At 45.8% G+C, this 27,377-nt stretch overlaps 1 protein-coding gene across 1 annotated transcript in view; it reads left to right on the top strand.

The window, feature by feature from the left end:
- Nucleotides 1-27,377, top strand: part of GALNT16 (polypeptide N-acetylgalactosaminyltransferase 16) — a 122,892-nt gene that overhangs the window by 34,653 nt on the left and 60,862 nt on the right. Inside the window, exon 2 of the mRNA XM_077820242.1 lies at nucleotides 4,478-4,493. Coding sequence (XP_077676368.1) covers nucleotides 4,478-4,493 — 16 coding nt within the window. The remainder of the gene's footprint in view (nucleotides 1-4,477; nucleotides 4,494-27,377) is intronic.

Raw genomic sequence — 27,377 nt, forward strand, 5'->3', positions numbered from 1 at the left:
ATGCAGACTTCAGATAGCTTCTGCAACTTTGACTTAAAGTAATTCAAAGCCTCCTCCACATTCAGATCCTTAAGTTCTTCAGTCCAGTCCACTTCCCTAACTAAGTTCCTTAGTTTTTGAAAGTTTGCCTTTTTGAAATCAAGGACCCTTGTTGTAGACCTATTTTTGTTTATCCTTCCATTTAGTTTAAACTGCATTTGTTCATGATCACTCAAACGAAGGCTGTCCTGCACAGCCAGTTCTTCTGAGAGGTCCTTGCTACTTCCAATACTAAATATAAAATGGCATAACCTCTTGTTGGTTCAATGACTATTTGGTGAAGAAATATGTCAGCTGTCATACCAGGAATATCTGGGCCCTACCATTATTAGTAGCACTTGTCCTCCAATCTATATCAGGAAATTAAAGTCTCCTATAATCACAGAATTCCAAATAGTATTCATTTCATGAAAATGTTAAAAAGGTCTCTATCCATATCCAAATTGGATCCTTGGGGTCTGTAGCAGACCCCAAGCACCATCCCAGTGGAGCCCCTGTAACCTTTCTTCCACAAAATGATTTTGACCCAAATAATTCTGTTTTATCCATTCCATCACTTCTAATTTCTTTGCAGTCTACTTCATCATTAACATGCAATGCTACTCCACCACCTTTACCTTTTATTTCTGTCTTTCCTGAACAGCACATACCATTCAGTACCTGTACTCCAGTCATGACTACTATTTCACTATGTTTCTGCTATCCCTATAATATCTTGTTTCACTTTCTGCACCAGTTCGTCCTTTTTGTTACCCAGGTTCCTTGTATTGGTGTATAGACATCTTAGTTGTTTCTGTTCGGCTTTGCCCAGATTTCTCACTCAATTAGGTACAATCATTCTACGTCCGGTATTGCCTACCTGACTGTTAATGTCACTGGTATTAGCCTTGTCTTTCCTCTTGATGCCCATTCTCCTACCCTCTGTTGTTCCTTTCTCTATTGCTGTTTCCTCTTACTTGATTTTCCTTCTGCTCAGTGTTAGAATCAGATATGGAGATTACATAAGCATCTCCCAACCATCTCCCCCGAATTCCTAGTTTAAAGCTTTTTAAATCAGTTGTGGCCATCTCCATCCCAGAAGTCTATTTCCCTTCCTACTCAAGTGGAGTCCATCTCATGAGAACAGTCCTCTGTCTGTGAATACCTCCCAGTTGTCAAACATCCCAAAGCTCTCCTTTACCTGAGCCATCTGTTGATAATCATAATCTTGTCTCCCCTTTGTTCTTCTCCTCTGGGGACAGGTAGAATTCCACTGAAGATCACTTGAGCCTCCATTTCTTTATCGGTCTTCCCCAGCCTGGCATAGTCTCCCTTGATGCATTCCAGTGGGAATCTAGCTGTATTATTTGTTCCCACATGAAGGACACTCATTGGATTCTTTCCAGCTTCCATTAGGATCCTGTTCAGCCTTGAGTCCACATCCCGTATAGACAGCACAGAACCCTTCTGTTCTCTGAATCTGCTCTCGTGACAGGCCTGTCTGTTGTTCTTAGTAGGGAGTCTGCAATCATGCAGACCTGCCTCTTCCTGGTGTTGGTGCGATTCTCCAGCTTTCCCTTTCTGTTCTTTCTGGCTGCAATTCCTCTTGTCTTTTGTTCTCACTTGCAATCTTCTGCAATTCATCCTCTATCCTCCTGGGGCTCCAAACTCTGGTGATCTCCATTGACACTTTTGCTCTTCTTGTAAGACTAGCTGCTCTTCTCTTCTTCCTTGCCCTCCCACCTTCCATCACTCCTGCCTCTCCCTTTCCTTTTCCAACTCAGCAAACATGTTCCTCAGTTCTTTTTCTCCTTTGCTAGTCAGTCTTTTCCTCTGCCTGGTTCTTGTAGTCACATGCTTCCACTGGCCACTTTCCTCACCTGCCAGTCTACCCTCACAATTCTCCAGCCAAGCTTGCATCTGTGAGTCTTGAGTTTTCCCTTCCACCTCCTCTCGCCTTCCCTCCATCATCTGCTCGACTCCCCTTTGAAACTCAACCACAGTTTCTACCTGCGTCTCCAAACCTCAGATCTTCTCTTCCGTCAGCTCTAGCAGGCCTCACGTCATACACACAAAGGACTTTTCAGGACCCACGCCAGGATAATGTATGTGCCACAGCGTCCAAAATCAGTCATCTTCATTGTCTCTTCCATTCCTTGGGTCACTACTGTGGCTGCCTCTGTAGGTGTCCTCGCCTTCCCGCCTAAGCTCCTGTCAAGGAGAGAGAAAAAACACACACACACAAAACAGAAACACAGAACCCCACATAGCCCCTCCTCTAAACTCTCCTTACAAACGCCCACTCAAACTCCCCTGTTCCCATCTCAGTTTACTGGTTCCTTGGGTTGCCAGTTCTGGTCGGATGTATTCCTGGAGGTTTCATCACATGACATAATATTTAATTGAATATTAATCTTTAATTCCTGGAGACCCCAGGACAATCCTGGAGGGTTGGCAACCCTACCAGTGGTTCCTTTGCCACTGCTCCCAGGGACCTTCTTGTCTTGCCCCGAAGGAAGTCCCCAATTTCTCATCCACGCTCTCGCAGTGCCTGTCTGTCTGGTGGTGCAGCAGGTACGCATACAGCAGCTTGACTCTCAGATATTATTGTTCAGGGGTTATTTTCCTTTTGAATAAAGCTCTGTAGACCTTCACAAGAGGCCTGTCTTTTCCCCATAGCCCTGCCTGTGAATGCTATTTCATCTATTGACAAAAAAATAGCTGATGTGGAGGAGGATGTTGACTCATTTCTAACCCCTGGCTGGCAGTCAACACCATCCTGGAAATATTTACCTTACCAGCTATCGGAACTCCCCTGGCTATTCTGAAGAAATAGATCTCTGCATAAAGCTACTGGAAGGAGTGTTTTCTGTTTCCTTCAGTTCACTTGCTGGTGCTGAGAGCATAGGGGGTCCACCACTCTGGGTGAAAGAAGCTGCAGTGCGTCATGTTTTTTAGGACCCGCAAAGTGGGGAGAATTTCCCTTGGGTCTGGGGGGTTTGAAGGTGTGGTGTCTGCTGGGGATGGGCAAGGTTACAGCCACATACTCTACACATGTATTTGTCCATGAGGGCCTTGTTGAGTTGTTTGCGTTTTCTAATACAGCCACTGGAGTAACAATACTGGGTTATATATGCAGGTCCCAAACTATTCTGAGGCAGTGCTCTGTGCTGACTGTGCTGGCAGGAGTTCACAATGACTGACCAGGGTCTCCCAACTCATGCAGCTGTTAAATAGCATAAGTGCGCTTTCACTACTAGGTCCCTTGGGAGACTGCACTAGTGGGGACCAAACTGTCATGGCTTCTTTCTTTCTTTCTTTCTTTCTTTCTTTCTTTCTTTCTTTCTTTCTTTCTTTCTTTCTTTCTTTTTCTTTTTCTCCTGTTAAACTGACCACATGTTACAATCACCTCCTTTTCCAGAACTTGCAAGCCAGACCCCATTTTCAGGCTTCGGTCTAGCATCCTTCCAGTCCAGCTTGCCCAGTAATTATGCATTTTGATGGGTATAAAACATGTTTATCCTGTAGGTTTGTACAAAACTCAATTAACAATACAGCAAATCTAAAATTGGGCCAATGCCAGTTAGAGGGCTCCTAACTAATTTTGGACATTGCCATATGGTGATATGACATCCTAGTGCTGTCTTCCTGATACAAGAGAGAGACTGAGGAAGAGAAGATGTTTTCTAGGGAACAAGGAGTCAGACTCCTGGGTTCTATTCCTAACTTGGCTGCGAATTAACCTTTTGGCCTTTGCAAGTCACTTAGGACCTGATTTTTAAAGGTGCAGAGCCCCTACAGCTCCCATTGACTTCACCTGGAATTGTGGGTGCTCAGCACTTCTGAAAATCAAGCCCTTAACCAATCTGTTTCTCAGTGACCAACTCTGCAAAATGGGGATAACAACCAGGACCTACCTCAGAGAAGGCACCACTGATCAAAACTTGTAAAGCATTTTAAAATGTGGGGATTAAAGGTGGCTACAGATGGGCATATTTTTGGTTGTTATTATTCCTGGACTATGATAGAGGTACAGATGCAGCACCTCAGCATGTGAGATTTTGTTTGTTGTTTCAGCTCTCCAGGGTAATGAGTCTGCTTGAGCTAGCTAGCAATTTGCCCAACATCCGCCATCAAGTTTCAAGGCTTCTTGGGTGGGAACTGTATAAATGAGGTTAATGCTTGTGATATAAAATTGCTATTACATTGCCTTCTCCACAGTGCATGGACTGTGTCCATTCAGGTCACCACACTTTGGGAGTCTCAAATGCAGCTGTTTTTATGAGCAGTCCATTGTGCTGTGCAAATACAGTTTTGCTGAGGAAGATCTCTTGTTGCCTCTGAAGAGAAAAATGTGGTCCGAGCACAGCACTGGGAACCAGGAAATTAGGGCTGGGGTTTTAAAAATGTAATTTCCTAGTTTTCTTTTAAAGAAAATACAAATGCTATCATGTGTCAGCTGGGTCACCAGCAAGGTTTGAGCCCTAGGCCTTCAGCACTGCGGTACAAACCTCTACCACTTGCACTTAAAGACTGACTATGTTAGGGAGCAGCAGAAGTAGCTATTATTCTCTGTGAGTGAGGCATGACGGTAGTGGGGGAGAGGTAATGGATGCAGGAGTAGCCCCATTTTACAGAGAGTATATGTAACATTGGCCCATACTAGACAGTTAATTTTCTGTTCTATCCTTTGAGTTAGTTATTAGCTTGTGACTTTGAGAACATCTTGCTGGCATCTTCTTCTGGCCCATTGAATTGAGGGGTGTTTTGGGAAAGAGGTGGGTTTTGGAGTGCAATGAGTATGGTAATGGTTTGGCTCTATCTGATCTCTTTTTCAGGGAGACTTCTAGGGCCTTGGTTCGGTTGTTGGGGCAGTTCTACTGAGGGGTCCCTCAAGTCTGAACCTGATCTCTGTTAGCTGTAATGTGCTAGATGCCCATAGCTTACATAGCAGTTCCAGAAGACCTCTGCCTTGAGATAGCATGGATCTGTCCTATTAAGTGCTTTGTAGATCATTCACTATTAGATGCACTTCAAGGTTCTGTAACTGAAGAGCCAGTGAAAGTTGTGGAGACCCATGTGACATGCCTTTTCTGGCTGGTCCTGCTTGGGAGAGAGGCTGCTAATAGGTGTACTAGCTGCAACCTTGTGATCTTCCCCTGTAGTCCTCGGATGAGTGACTTGCAATAGCACAGTGGGGAGGTGATGGACACATGAACCACGGTAGTCAGATACTCGTCAGAGAGTAAGAGGTGGAGTGCTTTTGCTAACTGTAGATGGGAGAAGTGCTTCTGATGAGGGTGAGATAGTGAAGTTTGCCACCTCCTCAAAGCATTCCTCTCTTCCATTTAAAATCCCTTCATGCTTTCCCAGATTTAGCATGAGCCAGGAGTTCTTTATCCAGGTGTCAGTTTCCTTCATGCACTGGCATAGCTCTGGCTGCACTGTAAGAGAATCTAGATAACCCCCACCCCAGGTGCTTATCGCTATGGTAACTAAGCACCTAAAAAAGAACACCAAGCTCTGCATCATCTGCAGACTGCTGGCTTTGCAGCCCAGGCCCTAGCAATTGCACATTGATGTTAAATAATATCAGCAACAGGACTGGGTGTGAGGGGAAGAGCTGCTAGCCATCATGACTCTTTGGGATCTCTCTGAAGGAATGAGCGTCACCAGTTTAACCATTACCATTGACTCCTAGAAAGTCTTGTAGGTGGATCAGCAGCTTCTCCTGCTTGATGGTGTCAAAAACAGCTGAAAAATATCAAGCAATGTGGGAAGTGTTTTCCTTCTGTCAGTCACTGTGGCGAGACCCTATGTTACAGCTACCAACATCCTTTTAGTGCTCTACTCTGGCCTGAAGCCAGGCCAGGAAGGGTTTTAAGATATTAATAAAAGTTTGCTATCACCGTGTCAGTAATCATGCCCAGGATTGTGAGATTTGAGACTGAATTCTACTTAACAAGATTGCTTGGCCTGAGCAGTTGTGGGTGTGGGTGGAGGAGACTGTGGCTTATTGTGTTAATGTTTTAATAGAACGGGGATCACATTTTTAAAGGCAGTTGGTAGAATGCCTACTCGAGGGAGGCACAGTTGATCTTTGTCAGCATTTGCCAAGGCATCTCCTGCTGGTTTTGATTAGCCAGGGAAAGCATGAGTACTGTTTGCATGTGGTGTGTCTTCTTCAGCTTCCAGCACCTCCATCAGTGGGACTGTGCCAAGTTCCAACAAGGTGGGCAGTGTGAGTCCAGTGGGAGAAGAGCTCTTAGCAGCCGGAGGTGAGAGGTGATGAGGTCTGTGGGTGATATTTCAAAGTACTTCAGACTGTCCAAAGGATCACTGCATTCATCACTGAAATGCAGGCATCTCTGGAGTGGAGTAGGGCAGTTGTGTTCAAGAGCCCATGGCAACAGTGCATAACACTGTTGGAGAGGACGTGAAGAATTCCACATCCAATGAAACTGCAGTGGTGTCTGGGAAGCAAAATGTAATTACTGAGGTAGGAATTGAGTTGGGAACCTGACACTACCAGAAAGGAGGGACGCTGTCCTGGAAAGGGCTGCCATTGCAAAAGAGGAAAGAACTAGCGATTATTAACAAAGTTGGTGCCATTTTCAAATGCTATCCTGTGAAAGGATTTATGTTTCTCTGAAACATTTCCTCTTGGGATGATTCTGACAGGAGCACAACTGTGTGTGTGTGTTGTGTAAACGACACTGTCTCTCCTTTCAGTGCCAAGAGTTCTGTGGCCTGATAGATCTGGGATTGCCTCTAGGGACCCAGTGGCAGGGTGATTCTTCCTCATTACAACTTCTCGCATCTAAATAAGTTGAAGATTCCCAGTCAGATGCCACTTGGGGATTTGATTTGGATATTTTGGCTCTCCACTGCTTTCTGTTGTATTTTGCAGGAGATAGGAAGAATCCATGATAGGAGAACTCTATAGGGAATACAGTCTCATGGCGGAGGGAACATGTTGGCATGTAACTGCATGTGATCATAATGCATGGACATAAGGGGAATGAATTAAGGTTGCATAGAGGGTCTGAATTCTGGCCTTTCCTTACTTCTGAGTGCTCAACTCTGCAGCCTAAATAACATTATTGGGGGGATTGTATGTAATTATACATTGATTGACAAGACCCTCAGCATCCCTACTCTCTGACTGGGAGAGCTCCAAGACTCCTGATTGGGCTGCAGCCCCTATTTAATCCAGAGGAGAAAACAAGAAGTTCTTTGTACAACTGGATTTCACCTTGATCTGGTGTTTACCTGGTCCTGCCTTCTGATCCTGACCTCTTGGTATGCTGACTTAGCCTGACTCTTGGTACCTGCCTCCTGGTTTCTGTCCTCTGATTCCTTTGCCTGAACCTGACTTCCTGGTGTCCTGGCTTGCCTGACTCTAGGTAACTGATTCTTGATCCCTGTCTTCTGGTTTATCTCTTGTTTTTGATCTCCTGGCATTCTAACCCGGCCTGATTCCAGGTGATTGGGTCCTGGATTCTGGACCCTGGTCTTGTGCCTCATGCAAACTCTTAGGCCAGGCAGCCCATGGTCTGGTCCTGACAGCATTACATGAAATTCACCCCACCACATTGAAAATGTAATCCTGAATGGGGCATTCCAACAGGAACTTAGTATGCCACTCCTTATTAGCTTGTGACATTGGGTGAAACCCATTGCATTGCTTGGGCCTCTGGTTGTTGTTTTTCCCGAAGGATCCTAGAACACTTTACTTTCTGACAGAGACATCCCTTAGGGGAGGATCTACGAATGGAGAGTCTCTATGTCCTAGTAAAGAGGAGAGGATGGAAGATGATAAAATACAGGTAGGATTTGATGAGAAACAGTCAAATGAAAAAAGTCTCATTCAATTACATCATGTAATGGGAGACAGCTAAAAAGTAACAAGTTTTTAACGTGCTTATATACCAGTGCTAGAAGTCTAAATAACAAAATGGGTGAACTAGAGTACCTCGTATTAAATGAGGATATTGATATAATAGGCATCTGTAGAGGGGTTTGGCCAGGGCTCGTCCCTCTCCGGGGTGGCGGGAAACCACACTGCCTCACTACTTCCTTCCAGTTGTTGACGGGGAATTAGCCTGGCTGCGGGAGTTTCTTGCTGCAGCAGTAGTAGAGGCAAACACAGACAGTTATTCGTGCCTGGCCTGTGGTCGGCAAGCAATAGTGAGTCAAGGGCTCAGGCTGGGGCTGAGCAAAGAGTTATGTAATTAGCAGGCCGAGGCCCGAGCCCTGGCTCCGTGCAGGGCAGCAGAGGGTCAATGGTTCAGGTCCTCAGGCAGGGGCTGACCAAAGGCAGGTAAACAACAAGCCCAGGCCCTCAGCTCAGAGGGGCCTGGGAGAGCAGGAGACTGCCACCCACAAGCTGGGTGGAAGGGGGGATGCAGGCCCTCCCACTCCACTGCATCCCAGCCCGGGGCCCTAGCAGCGGCAGAAGGCCTACTGCTGAGTCAGTGTGGATACTGGTCGCAACACACTGACATAGGTTCTGGCAGTGCTGCAGCCAGACTAGAGTCAGCTGCCCCTGGGCTACTTCTGAACTCCCCCTCTGGAGGTACCTGGGTCTGGACGGTGTCCTCCAGGGGGGTCAAACACCATGGGGTCCTCTGGGTAACTGGTGAGGGGCAGGCTGGGCAGCTCCTCCAGGCTTTGGTCAGCGTCAGTCATCAGCAGGTCAGGCCAGACCTCGGGTCCACCGTAGGTTGCCAGGGTCTCCCAACTGGGAGCTAGGCCAGAGGCATCTGGCCTCTTCAGCGGCTGCCTCCCAAGTGAACTCTGGGATCGGGCTTTTATATTTCCTGTCCTGTGCCTTGACCTCTGGGGGGTGCGTGAGGGACTTGCTAGCTCTACCCACTTTGGTGTCGGGGGCTTGTCCCTCTCCTGTGCAGTGGGGAACCACACCGCCTCGCTACAACATCACAGAAACTTTGTGAAATGAGGATAATCAATGGGACACAGTAATACCAGGGTACAAAATATATCAAAAGGACAGAACAGGTTGTGTTTGTGGGGGAGTTGGTGGGGGAGTGGCACTATATGTGAAAGAAAGCGTAGAATCAAATGAAGTAAAAATCTTAAATGAACCAAACTGTACCATAGAATCTCTATGGATAGTAATTCCATACTCGAATAATAAGAATATAGCAGTAGGCATATATTACCAACCACCTGACCAGGATGGTGATAGTCACTGTGAAATGCTCAGGGAGATTAGAGAAGCTATTAAAATAAAAAAATCAATAATAATGGGGAATTTCAATATCCCCATATTGACTGGGTACATGTCACCACAGGATGGGATGCAGAGATAAAGTTTCTTGACACCTTAAATGACTGCTTCTTGGAACAGCTGGTCCTGGAACGCACAAGAGGAGAGGCAATTCTTGATTTAGTCCTAAGTGGAGCACAGGATCAGATCCAAGAGGGGAATATAGCTGGACCAGGTAATAGTGACCATAATATAATTAAATTTAACATCCCTGTGGCAGCACAGTGGTCCAACACTGTAGCATTTAATTTCAGCAAGGGGAACTACACAAAAATGAGGAGGCTCGCTAAACAGAAATTAAAAGGTACAGCACCAAAAGTAAAATCCCTGGAAGCTGCACGGAAACTTTTTAAAGACACTGTAATAGAGGTTCAACTTAAATGTATACCCCAAATTAAAAAACATGGTAAGAGAACCAAAAAAACATGGCTAAACAACAAAGTAAGGAAGCTGTGAGAGGCAAAAAGGCATCCTTTAAAAAGTGGAAGTTAAATCCTAGTGAGGAAAATAGAAAGGAGCATAAACTCTGGCAAACGAAGTGTAAAAATATATTTAGGAAGGCCAAAAAATAATTTGAAGAACAGTTAGCCAAAGACTCAAAAAATAATAGCAAAATTTTTTTTAAGTACAATCAGAAGCAGGAAGCCTGCTAACAACCAGTGGGCCCTGGCTCATCGAGATGCTAAAAGAGCACTCAAGGATGATAAGGCCATTGCGGATAAACTAAATTAATTCTTTGCATTGGTCTTCACAGTTGAGGATGTGAGGGAGATTCCCAAATCTGAGCCATTCTTTTAGGTGACAAATCTGAAGAACTGTCCCAGATAAGGTGTCATTAGAGGAGGTTTTGGAACAAATTGATAAACTAAATGGTAATAAGTCACCAGGACCAGATGGTATTCACCCAAGAGTTCTGAAGAAACTCAAATGTGAAATTGCAGGACTACTAACTGTAGTCTGTAACCTATCATTTAAATCAGCTTCTGTACCAAATGACTGGAGGATAGCTAATGTGATGCCAATTTTTAAAAAGGGCTCCAGAAGTGATCCCAGCAATTACAGCTGGTAAGCTTGACTTCAGTACCGGGGAAACTGATTGAAACTATAGTAAAGAACAAAATTGTCAGTTACCTAGATGAACATAATTGTTTAAGTCAACATGGTTTTTGTAAAGGGAAATCATGCTTCACCAATCTACTAGAATTCTTTGAGGGGGTCAACAAGCATGTGGACAAGGGGGATCCAGTGGATATAGTGTACTTAGATTTTCAGAAAGCCTTTGACAAGGTCCTTCACCAAAGGCTCTGAAGCAAACTAAGCAGTCATGGGATAAGAGGGAAGGTCCTCTCATGGATCGGTAACTGGTTAAAAGGTAGGAAACAAAGGGTAGGAATAAATTATCAGTTTTCAGAATGGAGAGAGGTAAATTGTGGTGTCCCTCAGGGGCTGTACTGGGCACAGTCCTATTCAACATATTCATAAATGATTTGGAAAAAGGGGTAAACAGTGAGGTGGCAACATTTGCAGATGATACAAAACTACTCAAGATAGTTAAGTCCAATGCAGACTGTGATGAGTTACAAAGGGACGTTATGAAACTGTGGGACTGGGCAACAAAATGGCAGATTAAATTCAATGTTGATAAATGCAAAGTAATGCACACTGGAAAACATAATCCCAACTATACATATAAAATGATGGGGTCTAAATGTTACTACTCAAGAAAGAAATCTTGCAGTCATTGTGGATAGTTCTCTGAAAACATCCACTCAATGTGCAGCGGCAGTCAAAAAAGTGAACAGAATGTTGGGAATCATTAGGAAAGGGATAGATAATAAGACAGAAAATATCATATTGTCTCAAAATAAATCCATGGTACAACCACATCTTGAATACTGTGTGCAGATGTGGTCACTCCATCTCAAAAAAGATATATTGGAATTGGAAAAGGTTCAGGAAAGGGCAACAAAAATGATTAGAGGTATGAAATGCCTGCCATAATCAGGAGAGATTAATAAGACTGGGAATTTTCAGCCTGGAAAAGAGACAACTAAGGGGGAATATGATTGAGGTCTATAAATTCATAATGGGTGTGGAGAAAGTAAATAAGGAAGTGTTATTTACTCCATCTCATAACACAAGAACTAGGCGTCACCAAATGAAATTAATAGGCAACAGGTTTAAAACAAACAAAAGGAAGTATTTTTCACGCAACGCACAGTCAACCTATGGAACTCCTTACCAGAGGATGCTGTGAAGGCCAAGACTATAACAGGGTTCTAAAAAGAACTAGATAAGTTAATGGAGGATAGGTCCATCAATGGCTATTAGCCAGGGTGGGCAGCGATGATGTCCCTAGCCTCTGTTTGCCAGAAGCTGCGAATGGCGACAGGGAAGATTACCTGTTCTGTTCATTCCCTCTGGGGCACCTGTCACTGGCCACTGTTGGAAGACAGGATACTGGGCCAGATGGACCTTTGGTCTGACCCAGTATGGTCGTTCTTATGTTCTTACAAACTACTGACTGGATCCTGAGAGGTACACTGTAGGCATTGGAGGTGTGCCACATCTTCAGGATCAGGCCCAAAATATACAAGAATCATTGTGGCAGCTATTTTAATGTTATGTTAATGTGGTACAGTAACTCTTTGTTTTGTTTTAGTTTCTTAAGAAAATCCCTTCGGATGCAGTCTTGTCCCATTGACCTCAGTGGGAGTTTTGCCTTTAAGCCAAGACTTCACCCTTAATCTGCAACATAATTCAATTTTACATTGTATTCATGTGAGTAAAAACAAGGTCTGTGTTTTTTGCCCAATTCAACTCCATCTGAGGAGATGGAACAAAAGAATGCAATGAGCCAACTTCATTTTAATGTTTTGAATGGTCCTGGAGAGGACCTCACTGAATTCTGTGGAGTTCTAGCCAGAATGAATTTTTCATTTCCTTCTTGGGATTTTGGAGGAGTCATGAAGGCCCCCTATGTTGGATTTAGGCTTCAAACGCCTGCTCTGACCCTCCCAATACCAGTCACTTTCGAGGGCTGGTCAGTCTCCTCAGTGAAATAAGAGTGTTTTAAAAAATATCCTGACAAACTCACCAAAGAAGGAAAAACCCTGTTCATCAGCAGCAGAATTTGCTGGATAATGCAGCCTTCACACACACACACACACACCCCCTCCCCTTCCCTCTTGGGAGATCAGAATTTGGAGTTGCAGCCTCAAATAACTGGACTAAGTTACCCATCTTGAAACAAGCATTCATGTTGTTTGATTTTAATAAATGAATAATCTTTTATTTGAGGAAGCCACTGCAGAGCAAAATGAATGGAAACGGTCGCTGCTTAGTGGTGATGTCTGCTGTTTTAGATTGTGGGTCCTGCATTAAATAGTATGGTGACAGGCGTGTTAGAAATGCTTCTAGACTATAGTGTTTGTATTGTACTGAAGGCGGCTGCAGTAAAACAGTAAAATTACTGTCCTCCTGGGACCCTTATGAAAATGTGGTTTGTACAGGAATTCATTAGCTACACTAGTAAGCAACATTTTAAGTCCATTTCCTTTGATGCCCAAAACTCAGGGCTCCCAAACTTAGCATGATCAAAATCCTCACTGACAGCTAGCCAGGAGCCCAAGGGCTGCCTGCATCTACAGTACTGACGGCCCCAACCTTTCAAACTTCATGATGGGTCAGGCCCTGTCGGGGTGAGGGGGGATGTGGGGGAAAGGGGCTGGTTGAGTGCTCTGGGCTGATAGTGCCACCTAATGGTGATACTCCAGGATATAATGCCTAAGGTGAGAGTCCAAGGGCTGCTTTGCCTAGCGGCATATCACAGGGGTAGTGTGTCACCCACTACTGAAAGAGGGGAGGGGAACCCAGATCCACCCTACTCCACTGGGTTCTGACCCATGGCCATTCAAAACAGTGGACCCTGACAGAGGGTTCAAGTCCTGATCCCACCAAGCATGTTCCATGGGTCACTTCCTACCCTCATTCCAGTCCCTCTGGCGTCATGCCAGGGTTGGAGGTGGGGTCCCTTTTGTGTTCCCTCTGAATTGTCTCCAGAGTCTTCTCTGTTGGCAACAGCGAGTTGTTCCTGTGGTCGACTGGCTTCCTACAACGCAGCTAGGAGGCTCAACCCCAGCAGCTTGGAGTCATGGTGGCTTCCCAGCAGGAGGCTGCTGCACACAAGTGCTCTCCTCCTCAGTCCACCCAGACTGAGCTGAGCTGCTCCCTTTTGAATGCTCCCTCCACCAGGAGCATGCCCAGCAGGGGTGAGGGCTGTGTGGCCTCTTGGGCCCAGAGCAGTCCATTAATCCTCGCCTCTCCAGTGTGGGATTGGTTCACCCTGGCACAGGCCCCCAAAACCATTGGCTTCAAAATAATGAGATTTTTAAAATAATAAATTTGGGATCTTTATATTTGTCTTCTATTTTTTTTTAATCTTTAGCTTTCACCTTTCCCAGCTTTCTTCTACAACACAGAGGGCTAGAAACTTACTTTTTTAAAAAGAAAGCTGATATTCTCACATAATCTTAAAAAGAAAAGGAGTACTTGTGGTACCTTAGGTTTCAGAGTAGCAGCCGTGTTAGTTTGTATTCGCAAAAAGAAAAGGAGTGCTTGTGGCACCTTAGAGACTAACCAATTTATTTGAGCATAAGCTTTCGTGAGCTACAGCTCACTTCATCAGTTGCAATTTATTTGAGCATAAGCTTTCCTGAGCTACAGCTCGCTTCATCGGTTGCAATTTATTTGAGCATAAGCTTTCGTGAGCTACAGCTCACTTCATCGGATGCATCCGATGAAGTAGCTCACGAAAGCTTATGCTCAAATAAATTGGTTAGTCTCTAAGGTGCCACAAGTACTTCTTTTCTTTTTGTGGTACCTTAAAGATGCATCCGATGAAGTGAGCTGTAGCTCACAAAAGCTTATGCTGAAATAAATTGGTTAGTCTCTAAGGTGCCACAAGTACTCCTTTTCTTTTTGCGAATACAGACTAACACGGCTGCTACTCTGAAACCTGTCACATAATCTTGTGAAGTTTTAAGAAAGACACCAAATATTGCAAGACTCGCAGTTAAAATTCCAAGAGGTGACAACACTGACTTGTGTATACTCAAGTAGATTGCTCAAGTAAAACTCCTCGTGTTGAATGGGGGTTAATAAATTAATAGATTTTTAAGACTGAAAGAGGCCATTCTGATCATCTAGGACAGTGGTTCTCAACCTGCAGCCCGTGGGCCGCCTGCGGCCCAATCAGCACACAGCTGCGGCCCATGTGACATCCTCAGGGCCAAATCGGTAGTATATATAATGTGTGGATGTCACCCACATAACACACAGAGAACTGCATATGTGCCCACAGTGGTAAATAGGTTGAGAACCGTTGATCTAGTCTGATCTTCTACATACCACTGACCACAGAATTCCTCCAATGATAGCTTGGGGCTCTACAGTTCTTAACATGCAGTGTTCCCTCTTGAGCTGAGATGATTGTAGAATTCAATTACCCATATTTTGGCCACACCAAAATGTCTCAGAACTCTGCCAAATTCTTGAGTTTGCTGTTAACAGCAACTCAATAGTTCTACCCAGACAATGGGTTTAGGAAAGTACCAACTCTTTCTTAGTTGACAGTGATTAAAATGCGGAGCAGGAATGCAGTTATGGGCCTTTGATAATAGTGCAACTGAAATCTGATGTGGCAAAGGCCTGAATAGCGTAACAGGTTTTGGGTTTTTTTTTTAATCTTTGACAGGCATATATGAGCCCATTGCTCTGCTTCTTATTGGTATGCACCATCCTTGATTAAATTTGCAATGGGGTTGGGTGGATTTAATGCCATTGCAAATGGAGACCCAGGCAAGCACAGAACGCAGCACTGAGGGTCTTGTCAGTTCAAATTGATTGCCTGGAATTGAAGCAGCACAGTAAGTGAAAAATTCAATCAACTCCATTGAATTTCATTTGGCTTCTAAACAAAATGCCAACGGCCTGATATTCTCAAATCTCTGCTGACAAATGGACAATGAGCTTTTCACCAGTGGGAATATATGCTTCATGTTACAAACCTAAGTGCATGTGAGATAATGCATGTCAGAGCACATATGGAAAGCCTTGCACCAGAGTGTTCATTGTGTAATAAATCCATGGCTGCGTATGCACAGTCACTATGGTCATCAGGATAAATAGCATCTACGCAGCACTGAGGATGAAACCCAGGGCTTTTGGCTCCCAGAATGCAGGCATTTACCACTTGTGTTAAAGGATAGCCAAGGGCTTGTCTTCACTAGAAAATCAGAACACAACTTTGAGGAGTTACAAGGGTTTTTTTCAGTATAGACCAAGACAAGTTGTGTTTACCATTGTCAGCTTCTTGTGCATAAGCCTGTGGTCCAAGCAGGATTGACCCATAGCCAGCTGACATGATGTTAAAAATCCCCTGGCTCTGTCTACACTTACTGCCAAAGCTGTGTTTAACATCATGTTAGTTAACATGACTTCTCCAGGTCATGTTCAAACATAACGTAATTTTCTAGTGAAGACAATCCCATTGTTGGCAGTAGTGGCAGATTGGCCTGTGGGCCAGCCTCTAGAGCAGGGGTGGCCAACCTGAGCCTGAGAAGGAGCCAGAATTTACCAATGTACATTTTTGCCAAAGAGTCACAGTAATACGTCAGCAGATCCCCATCAGCTCCCCACCCCCCTGCTCCCAGCGCCTCCTGCCCACCGGCAGCCCCGTCGATCAGCGCCTCCCCTTCCCTCCCCATGCCTCCTGATCAGCTGTTTCATGGCTGCAAGAGGCTGGGGGGGAGGGTGGAGACGGGGCAGGGCAGGGGAGCAAGGGCATGGCAGGCTTGGCAGGGGGCAGGAAGGGGTGGAGTTGGGGCAGGGCCTGGGGCAGAGCGGGGGGTTGAGCAGTGAGCACCCCCCAGCACATTGGAAAGTTTGCACCTATAGCTCCAGCCCCGGAGTTGGTGCCTATACAAGGAGCCGCATATTAACTTCTGAAGAGCCGCACATGGCTCCGGGGCCACAGGTTGGCCACCCCTGTGCTAGAGAAACAACTGTGATCTCTCTCACTGAGCCAGGACATAACAGTGGCTCCTGGAAGCCGGTGGCCACTGTTCCCCATGCTCAGGGCATGTCATATTGTGTGCTGCATAGAGGGGTCAGAGGGATTATCTGTGGTGGGCCAGTATTTCTCTGGTGGCCCCAGCAATTAATTAAAAGGGGTGGGGGAGTAGTTTCTAGCCCTTATGATTTTGAATGTAACCTGATGCTGCTCTCTCTGACTGAATTTATAAGACCCTCAGACAGAAACAAAGCAATAAGAGCCAAATTGTGGTCCCACTGAAATTAGGATTGCCAGGCGTCTGGTTTTCAACCAGAACGCCCAGTCGAAAAGGGACCCTGGCGGCTCCAATCAGCACTGCTGACTGGGACACTAAAAGTCCGGTTGGTGACGCAGCAGGGTTAAGACTTGGTTTAGATTGGATATTAGGAAAAACTTTTTCACTAAGAGGGTGGTGAAACACTGGAATGCGTTGCCTAGGGAGGTGGTGGAATCTCCTTCCTTGGAAGTTTTTAAGGTCAGGCTTGACAAAGCCCTGGCTGGGATGATTTAACTGGGAATTGGTCCTGCTTCGAGCAGGGGGTTGGACTAGGTGACCTTCAGGGGTCCCTTCCAACCCTGATATTCTATGATTCTATGATTCTATGAAGACAGACTCCCTGCCTGCCCTGGCTCCGCGTGGCTCCCAGAAGCGGTGGCATGCCCCCCTCCGGCTCCTAGGCACAGGGTCAGCTAGGAGGCTCTGTGCGCTGCCCCCGCCCCGAGTGCCGGTTCCACAGCTCCCATTGGCCGAGAACTCTGGCCACTAGAGCTACAGGGGCGATGCCTATGGGTGGGGCAGGGTGCGGAGCCAGAGGGACATGCTGGCCACTTCTGGGAACTGCTTGAGGTAAATGCCATCCAGAGCCCACATCCCGTACCTCCTCCCACACCCCAACCCCTTGCCTCAGCCCAGAGCCCTCTCCAACACCCAAACTCCCTCCCAGAGCCTGTACCCTGCACCCCCTGTTGCACCTTAACGCCCTTCCTGAGCCTGAAGCTCCCTCCCGCACTCTGAACCCCTCGGCCCCACCCTCCAGCCCGTAGCCCCCTCCTATGCCCCAAACCCCACATCCCCGTCCTCACCCCAGAGCCCGCACCCCCATCCCAAGCCCTTACCCCCTCCTGCACCCCTGCCCCAGCCTGGTGAAAATGAGTGAGTAAGCGAGGGTGGGGGAGAGCGAGTGACGGAGGGAGGGGGATGAAGTGAGCAGGGGCATGGCCTTGGAGAAGGGGTGAGGCTTCAGGGCAGGCAGAGGGCGGGGCAAGGGTGTTCGATTTTCTGCAGTCAGAAAGTTCACAACCCTAACTAAAATCTATGGCAAAACTCCCTGATTTCAGTGGGAGCAGTCCTGTCCCTAAGGGTATGTCCACACTGCAGTCAGGGGTGTGTAACTGCAGCATGTATCTGAGATAAACATAATCTAGCTAGCTGGTGTGCCAATAGCTGTGAAACAACGTCACAGGCTTCAGTGTGGGCTGTACAAGCCCTCCTGGAACCCTCTGTAGTTCTTCGGGCAGCTTGCCTGCACCGAAGTCCGGGCTGCCATGGTTTTACTGCCATTGCTATGTTAGTTAAAACTGATGAGGCTTGGGTATGCCTACCTGTAATGCAATTGCATGCCCCTTCCCAACTGCAGTGCAGACATATTTGAAGAGAGACATGAGTTGGCCTGCCCTCTCCCCCTGCCAACCACGTGCACGCATCTCTGAGAGGAGTGATCAACGTTGTGAACTCTTGCTGTGTTACTAAAAAGAAAAGGAGTACTTGTGGCACCTTAGAGACTAACAAATTTATTTGAGCATAAGCTTTCGTGAGCTACAGCTCACTTCATCGTCTTTCAATATTGAGTGTTTTTCTTAAGGCCTCGGCTGCTGGAGACAAGTAATCAAGGGAATATCTCAGCTTACTTTTCTAACATCACCGTTTCTAGCCCTCACAGTTGCAGAGAAAGACTTCAAAATGTGACCCCAGCGCACCCTAAAGGAACAGAAAGAAAGCTCCATACTTATTCATTTTAAATCTCATTTTTGAACACTTGGGGTTGACCTGGCCCGTTCACCTCAACTGGTGTTAACTTAACCCTATGCGGATAATTGTAAATGCCTATATGGTTAACTCTTTCACTGCTGATTACGTTAGCACGAAGTATCCAGCTACTCTGGGACTAGAGACAGATAGTTAGCAGAAAAGCAACACAATATTTTTTTTCAATTACTCCCTGGGATTCACAGTCTAGGAGACCTCACCAGAGAGCTTTCGTGGACCTGTAGTATGAAGAATGCTTTGGGACATTTTTTTTTCTGAATTAAAATAAAATAATAAAATATCTTTAAAACATGAACATATGTTTGGTTTTTTACTGCACTTCCACTGCAGTCTTAGGACAACGTGATGTGGCTATTAAATTCCAGCTAGTGCATTTGCAATGCTATAGATATGTTACATTCCCTAACTTGGCCTATTTTATCCATTTGAATTTCAGTGCAAAAAGAAACCAGAGGCTAAGCTTTGTCTCTCTTCTTGACTCAAGGATGCATGCAAAACCTACTCTGATTCAGTGACTGCGGCCAGGTCTACCCTACAAACTACATCGGTATAACAGTGTTGCTCAGGGGTGTGAAAAATCCACACCCCTGAGTGACGCAGCTATACTGACATAACCCCCAGTGTACACAGTGCTAAGTCGATGGGAGGGCGTCTCTCGTCAACATAGCTACTGCCTCTCACAGAGGTGGCACAACTGTGCCGGTGCAGCATTTAAATGTAGACCTGCTCAGAGTTGTGCTTATTTCCCTCTAGGAGGCTGTCCCCTGCTACACCCGTCTCTAGTCAGTCAGTCAGTCATTCAGACTGACTTTTACCCTCGGCTGCCAGAAGAGCACAAGTTACCCTGAATGATCCTGCAGCCTGGCAGGTCTGAAGCAGCTTCCACCTTATCTGTGAACCAATACCTCTGGGGACAGCTGTCACTCTAGACAGTCATGATTCAAGCCATTTGAGTTCAAAGAGACTAGGTTAGTAAAACAGCAAGGGAGATACATACATACACTGTGTCTGTGCAGGCAGTGTGGGTGGGGATGTGAACATACATCTTACATGACTGATACTTTTAACTGTTGTCTGCAGTGTTGTTGCAGCTGGATTGGTCCCAGGATATTAGAGTAACAAGGTGTGTGAGGTGATATCTTTTATTGGACCAACTTCTGTGGGTGAGAGAGACAAGCTTTGAGCTCAAAAGCTTCTCTCTCTCACCCACAGAAGTTGGTCCAATAAAAGATATTACCTCACCCACCTTGTCTTTCTGTCCTAGCCCTCATTCATGGGAGTTGCCTTATTGACTTCAGTGGGACTACTGACATGATCATGCAGTCCTCATTCAGGTGGCAATAGTGGACCAAATCCTACCACCCTTATTTAGCTCCTTACTCAGGAAAAACTCTGGCTTGGATGGGGCTGCAGGATTTTGTCCATGATGTACATTTTGAAATGGGAGCAACCAAATCTGGGTTGAGGAGCTCAGGTCCAGCATATGGGCACTTAATGGCCATTTAAGTGTCAAACATTTGGAAAACCTCTCCCCTGCTTACAAATTCGTTTTGAAAGAACCCACCCTGTCTGGTAAAACCATGTGGATGTCTCATATTTAAAAACGAGATGCACATTCTGTGTGTGTATGTAAAACATACAAGATTGATAGATTATCCCAGAAATAACTTCCCTTTCTATGTGGCCTTTTGTTCCAAGGGACCCAACACCACTTTACAGATTTTATATATGGAATACAGATAAACATTAAATAAAACATCTCTATACCATAAAACACATTAGTACGTCACAAGTGCTGGCAGTGTAGTTAGACTTTGATAAAAGGTTCTCCATGTGATGCTTAACAGATGTCTGAACTCAGACAGTTCTCTGGCTAAAACCTTCATCTTTGAAGCTTCTACTCAGTTTGTTCCCACCGAGATCTCATTTTGATGGTGCTGGCAGGGGTCTTGCTGAAAGTTTTGTTCTGTGTCCAGTGTGGATGGTCTAATCCCTTAGTTATTCCATGTGTGCACTTTCACCTCAGTCTTGCCTTGCTGTGGCTAGCTGTCATCAAGGAAATATACAGTCTAGAGAGGTGTCCTCAGACACTGGCTCTGTGGATGAGGGGAAAGCAGTGGACGTGTTGTTCTTTGACTTTAGCAAAGCTTTTGACATGGTCTCCTACAGTATTCTTGCCAGTAAATTAAAGAAGTATGGGCTGGATGAATGGACTATAAGGTGGATAGAAAGTTGGCTAGATTGTCGGGCTCAACGGGTGGTGATCAATGGCTCCATGTCTAGTTGGCAGCCGGTATCAAGTGGAGTGCCCCAAGGGTCGGTCCTCAGGCTGGTTTTGTTCAGTATCTTCATAAATGATCTGGAGGATGGTGTGGATTGCACCCTCAGCAAGTTTGCAGATGACACTAAACTGGGAGGAGAGGTAGATACGTTGGAGGGTAGGGATAGGATACAGAGGGACCTAGACAAATTAGAGGATTGGGCCAAAAGAAATCTGATGAGGTTGAACAAGGACAAGTGCAGAGTCCTGCACTTAGGACGGAAGAATCCCATGCACCGCTACAGACTAGGGACCAAATGGCTAGGCAGCAGTTCTGCAGAAAAGGACCTAGGGGTTACAGTGGACGAGAAGCTGGATAAGAGTCAGATATGTTGCCAAGAAGGCCAATGGCATTTTGAGCTGTATAAGTAGGGGCATAGCCAGCAGATCGAGGGACGTGATCGTTCCCTTCTATTCGACATTGGTGAGGCCTCATCTGGAGTACTGTGTCCAGTTTTGGGCCCCACACTACAAGAAGGATGTGGAAAAATTGGAAAACGTTCAGCGGAGGGCAACAAAAATGATTAGGGGACTGGAACACATGACTTATGAGGAGAGGCTGAGGGAACTGGGATTGTTTAGTCTGTGGAAGAGAAGAATGAGGGGGAACTTGATAGCTGCTTTCAACTACCTGAAAGGGTGTTCCAAAGAGAATGGATCTAGACTGTTCTCAGTGGTAGCAGATGACAGAACAAGGAGTAATGGTCTCAAGTTGCAGTGCGGGAGGTTTAGGTTGGATATTAGGAAAAACTTTTTCACTAGGAGGGTGGTGAAACACTGGAATGCGTTACCTGGGGAGGTGGTGGAATCTCCTTCCTTTGAAGTTTTTAAGGTCAGGCTTGACAAAGCCCTGGCTGGGATGATTTAGTTGGGTCCTTCTTTGAGCAGGGGGTTGGACTAGATGACCTCCTGAAGTCCCTTCCAATCCTGATATTCTATGATTCTATGACTCTATGAAACAGGAGCGAATTCAGATAAAAACAAAAGAAAAACCATGACACATGCTTCCTTTTCATGTTGTTACTCAGCATTTTTGAAGAATCACCCCCGCTCTGTTTTTCAGTGTCTTTCCATATTTCTATTTTTTTCCCACTAGATAGTTTTTTTAAAAAAACCTTTAAACTATAAGAAATGAATAGGAATGGCAACCTTTGTATAGGAGCAAGAATTTACCCAAACCAAAAGCGCTTATCCCCATCAGTATGTTCAAAATCAAATATGTATGAACTATATTTGTGTGTGTGTATATATGAAATACACATGCACTTTTTACATAATTAAATTAAAAACTCAAACATTGGAGTATATACAACAACATGTCAATGTGTGCATTGGAGATAGGTGCAAAGACTGAAACAGATCTTAGGCAGTCACTTAACCTCACCTGGCCCCTGGACCTGTGAGGTTCTGAGCATTCTCATTTCCCACAGAAGACATTTGTAGGTAAAGGCACTAAACTATCTTGCAAGTTCTAGCCCTTGCTTACTACCCAGGCCGAGGTGGTGATTAAGCAGCTAATGACATAAGATAGCAATGGGTAATGATGTTAATGTTAATAATGTTAAAGAGTCTGTATCATTGAGCAGTAAAGCACGGCAGAGACAGTACAGTGTGTCTACTGCATGTAAGACTCCCTTCTGATCTTATACAACTTCAGCTGGTGTAACTTACAAACCGAGGAGCTAGAAGAGCAAGGTTGTAACAGGAAAATCAGATACCGGGAGGATGGAAGAGAGCCAGCCCTGTTTTATTTTCTTCTGACTCTTCGGAGTGCAAGCCAAACGATTCTTAAAAGGTGACTTGATCACGGGTGACCTATAGGGTGACCAGATAGCAAGCGTGAAAAATCAGGGGAGGGGGTGGGGGAGACTATATCAGAAAAAGACCCAAAAATCGGGACGGTCCCTATAAAATTGGAACATCTGGCCACCCTAGTGGTCTATAAGTATCTAGATGGGGAGAAGTTTTCTGATAGTAGAGACCACTTTAATCAAGCAAAGATATAACAAAATCCAGTGGCTGGGAGCTGAAGCTAGACAAATTTAAACTGGAGATAACAGATTTTTAAGAGTGAGGGTAATTAACCATTGGAACAATTTACCTAGGGACGTGGTGGATAATCAATCACTTAGAATCATAGAATATCAGGGTTGGAAGGGACCTCAGGAGATCGTTTAGTCCAACCCCCTGCTCAAAGCAGGACCAATCCCCAATTTTTGCCCCAGATCCCTAAATGGCCCCCTTAAGGATTGAACTCACAATCCTGGGTTTAAGCAGGCTAATGCTCAAACCACTGAGCTATCCCTCCACTCTTGAAGTCTTTAAATCAAGACTGGATGTTTTTCTAAAAGATAACTTCCAGTTGAACTAGGACATATGGGCTGCATGCAGGAATCATTGACTGGTGAAAGTCTGTGATCCGTGGGAAATCAGACTGGATCATCATGAGAGTCCCTTCTGTCCTTAAAAAGTGGGGTGGGAGGAGGTATTGTTTCATATTCTCTGTGTATATATAAAGTCTGCTGCAGTTTCCACGGTATGCATCCGATGAAGTGAGCTGTAGCTCACGAAAGCTCATGCTCAAATAAATTGGTTAGTCTCTAAGGTGCCACAAGTACTCCTTTTCTTTTTGTGAAACTTGTGACTCCCTTGCACCCACTTGTGGGCATAGACTGCCTCACATATCACCTCTCAATCTGGTCCTTTAGTTTTAGTCCTGTGCATGAGGCCTTGGAATTAAGGTTGAATATTAACTACATTTCCTGATTTTGAGTGCATGCTTTCCCTCTACCTGAATGCTGTATTGACCTTAGGGGTGAAATCCTGCCTCTACTGAAGTCAAGGGGAGTTGTGTCACTGACTGTAGTGGAGCCAGGATTTTACTCTAGACTTGTGCGTGTGCAATTTTCTTGACTTGTTTTTCTTTTCTATATAAAAAAACATGTAACATATTACTGTCACACTGTCTGGATGGCTCAGAACCATGAGTGCCAGCCTCAGGGCAGACTGTCAAAAAAGCAGAGCTGAGACTGCAAACTGGTTGGTTTCAGAGTAACAGCCGTTTTAGTCTGTATTTGCAAAAAGAAAAGGAGGACGTGTGGCACCTTAGAGACTAACCAATTTATTCGAGCATCCAATGAAGTGAGCTGTAGCTCACGAAAGCTCATGCTCAAATAAATTGGTTAGTCTCTAAGGTGCTACAAGTCCTCCTTTTCTTTTTGCAAACTGATTGTGTTCTGTAATTAGATTTAACCAACCTAGTAGCAAGTGTGAACTCTTAAAGCACTATAACAGTCTTACCATGGAGCCACAGACAGTCCCCTTGGGCTCTCCAGTCTATCTTGCCACCCAGGCAAGCTGGACTTAGTGATAGATGGTTGATTTACACCAAAAATCACAATAATAATCAGGGCACTCCCAATCCCAAAGGACTAGTCGTTTACCCCAGGTCAATTTGCACCTTAGATTTTACTGCAAAGACAATGCTTGTAGCCAATCCTATAGTAAACTACCTAAAGATTTATGAACTAAGAAAAGAAATGAGAGAGTTCTTACAAGGTTAAAGCAGGCAAGCATATATATACAAATGAGTTACAGTCTGTGGTTTCAAAAGGTGACAGAGTTGTAGTAATCTGTCAGCTGTGAATGTCTTTTAGGGCTAAAAGACAGGTTGACCCTAGGGATCTCTACTTCGGTTTCATAGCTCCGGCCCTGGGAGAGTCCAAACAGTAAAAGAGGTGAAACATTTTCTTATCAGCTATTTTTATTTCCTTCTTCCAGAATTCAAGCTGATGGCATGAGCCCCTTTGCATGCATCCTCTTCATGGGTGTGAGGTGGGCAATTTAAAAAGTCTTTTTATTGTGATGTCCCACAATGGCCCATTTAGTTTTGATGGGCCTTCTTGATGGTAGGAGATATTCTTCCTGACTGGATTTGCAGCTTCAGAGCAAACATTTTTTACAGTTACAAAGCAAAACTTAAATATGACCTTATAGCATGTGAGAAAGATATAAATGAGATTAATGCATGCAGCAGCTTACACGCATTTCATAATGTCTAAACACATTGTTATAAGTCCAATACTCATCTTAACCATACTAAGACACAAGTGAAACAGACTGGTTTCCAGTAATGAATTTGTCAGTGCTCAGCAGAGGCCTAAAGCCTTGGCAAGAGCTGGCATCTGGTCTGCTGGCCTCACACCTCTGGCACCAGTTTAAGTGACCTGAAGGATGGCCAAAGGGCAATTGCATCCAGAAGGGACTAGACTCTAGGGTGCCTGTGTCACGTCCTGCATTTTCTTTGCCACATCCTCTACAAATTGGGCTGGGAGAGGGAATGGTGCAGGTGCCAGTCTGACATTCTGCGCCCCAGCAGAATCCGCCAGGGCCCAGCTCTGCCTGTTCTAGCCCTGCTTTGCTGTATTCTCTGTGTAAGGGTGCAAAGAGACGTGTGCACATGCGCCAAAGAGAGAAATGAAAAAGCATAACCCCTCCCCACAATGTGGTGTGCAGTGCTGGCAGTTTGGAAAAATCGAATGCAAGTTTAAACAGCTGGCACTCTTCACAACCATTCTCTGCTCCCATGCCTGCTGCACCATGCAGATAATCATTTACAAGAAACTGCTAGCAGGGAGCCTGTAGCCTTAGCTGAACAGCTGGCTGTCCTCTTGGTCACCATAGCAACATCTGTCTAAGTGAGGTTGGCAAGCTCTCTCGTCTGAGGTAATTTATTAAATCAAGTAGTTTGTCAGGGTTGCAAAGCCGGGGGATGTTTGGAAGGATTATTATTTCTGGTTTTGTTTGTGTGTATGTGTTCATTTGTAGGGGAAGGATGTAAGGTAGGCCTGTCCCTTTCTTCCTGGCAAACCGTGTTTATTGGGGCAGACGCACAGCGAATCCATTTCATGTTCTCTGGTCCAGCAGACCTGCTGCAAGCATGACAATGAGCTTGGGAAGAAAAACCAGCTTTCATTTGTTAGCTTGGACAAATATAGGGTTGATAACTTTCTATTTGCAGAAAACCAAACACCCTTGTGCTGCCCCCTGCCCCGCCCCTTCTCCGAGGCTCCACCCCACCCCTTCTCCAAGGCCCCGCCCCCACTCACTCACGCTCCCATCCCTCCGTTCCTCGCTCTCCTCCATCCTCGCTCACTTGCTTATTTTCACTGGGCTGAGGCAGGGGGTTGGAGTGTGAGGGGGCTGAGGGCTCCAACTGGGGGTGCGGGCTCTGGGGTGGCACCAGAGATGAGGGGTTGGGGGTGTGAGAGGGGGCTCTGGGCTGGGAGTGTGTGGGAGGGGGTACAGGCTCTGGGCTGGGGTGTGGGCTCCGGAGTGGGGCCAGAAATGAGGGGTTCAGAGTGCAGGAGGGGGTATTGTCTATGGGCTGGGGATGCAGGCTCTGGAGGGGGGCCAGGGATGAGGAGTTTGGGGTGCACAAGGGGGCTTAGGGCTGGGGCAGGGGGTTGCGGTGTGGGAGGGGGTGTGGGGTACAGGCTCAAGGAGGGAGTTTGGGTGCAGGAGGGATCTTAGGGCAGGGGATTGGGATTGGGATTGGGCTAAGGATTCGGTATCTGGGCGGCACTTACCTTAGGCAGCTCCTGGAAAGCTGTTGGCATTTCCCTCTGTCTCCTAGGCTCAGGGGGAGCCAGGCAGCTCTGCACACTGCCCCTGTTTGCAGGCACTGCCCCTGCAGCTCCCATTGGCCAGGAACTACGGCCAATGGGAGCTGCAGAGCCGGCGCTGGGGTGGGGAGCAGCGCTCAGAGCCTCCATCACCACCCCTAAGCCTAGGAGCCAGAGTGAGATGCTGGCAGCTTTCTGGGAGCTGCGCGGAGCCGGGCAGGCTCCCTGTCTGCCGTGCTGCAGGCGGCCAACCAAACTTTTTACAGCCCAATCAGCAGTGCTGACCGGAGCCGCCAGGGTCCCTTTTCAACCGGGCATTTCAGTCCAAAACTGGACACCTGGCAACCCTAGACAAATGCCTACCAGGAGGACGGCTAAGAATTCCAAAGGATATATTCTGTCAGAAGTGCTCACTAGAATCAGGTTGGAACTGAAGTGTTCGGGGCGGGGGGGAGCAGGGCATTGGTGTGGGGAGACAAAGCAGCAAGGTGATTAGAACGTTGTACACTTAAAGTCTGAAATCTTACCAACTACCAGGACTAGACTATCTATACACCGTTAAAAAAAACGGGGTTGCCAGGTTTCTGGTTGTGCTTGGCACTATTCGTTTCTAACTCTGTATCTGCGATGGTTCAGATAATTGTACCTTACAGTGGCCTCTTGGGTCAAGCAAAAATACGATCTGTTTTCCATAGAAGCTAGGATGCTTTCAGCAACCTTAACAGCCAGCACCATTCACCGACTGCTCTTCCAGTACTGGCTGGAACCAGGAAGGGGAAAGTCCATGCAAAAATAAGAAATGATGAAGGGGGAAGGGAATATTATACACATTTTTCTAATCTCAAAGTTCAGTATTTGAATTCATTTGGAGGTTTGGGTCAGATCTGACTTTATCCAAATTACTTTGCTAATCCATAGTTTAAACACTCAGATTTCAAGCACCTTGTGATCTGTACTGCTAT

Source organism: Eretmochelys imbricata, chromosome 6 (genome assembly GCF_965152235.1).
Source record: "Eretmochelys imbricata isolate rEreImb1 chromosome 6, rEreImb1.hap1, whole genome shotgun sequence".
In the NCBI taxonomy this organism is placed as follows: Eukaryota; Metazoa; Chordata; order Testudines; family Cheloniidae; genus Eretmochelys; species Eretmochelys imbricata.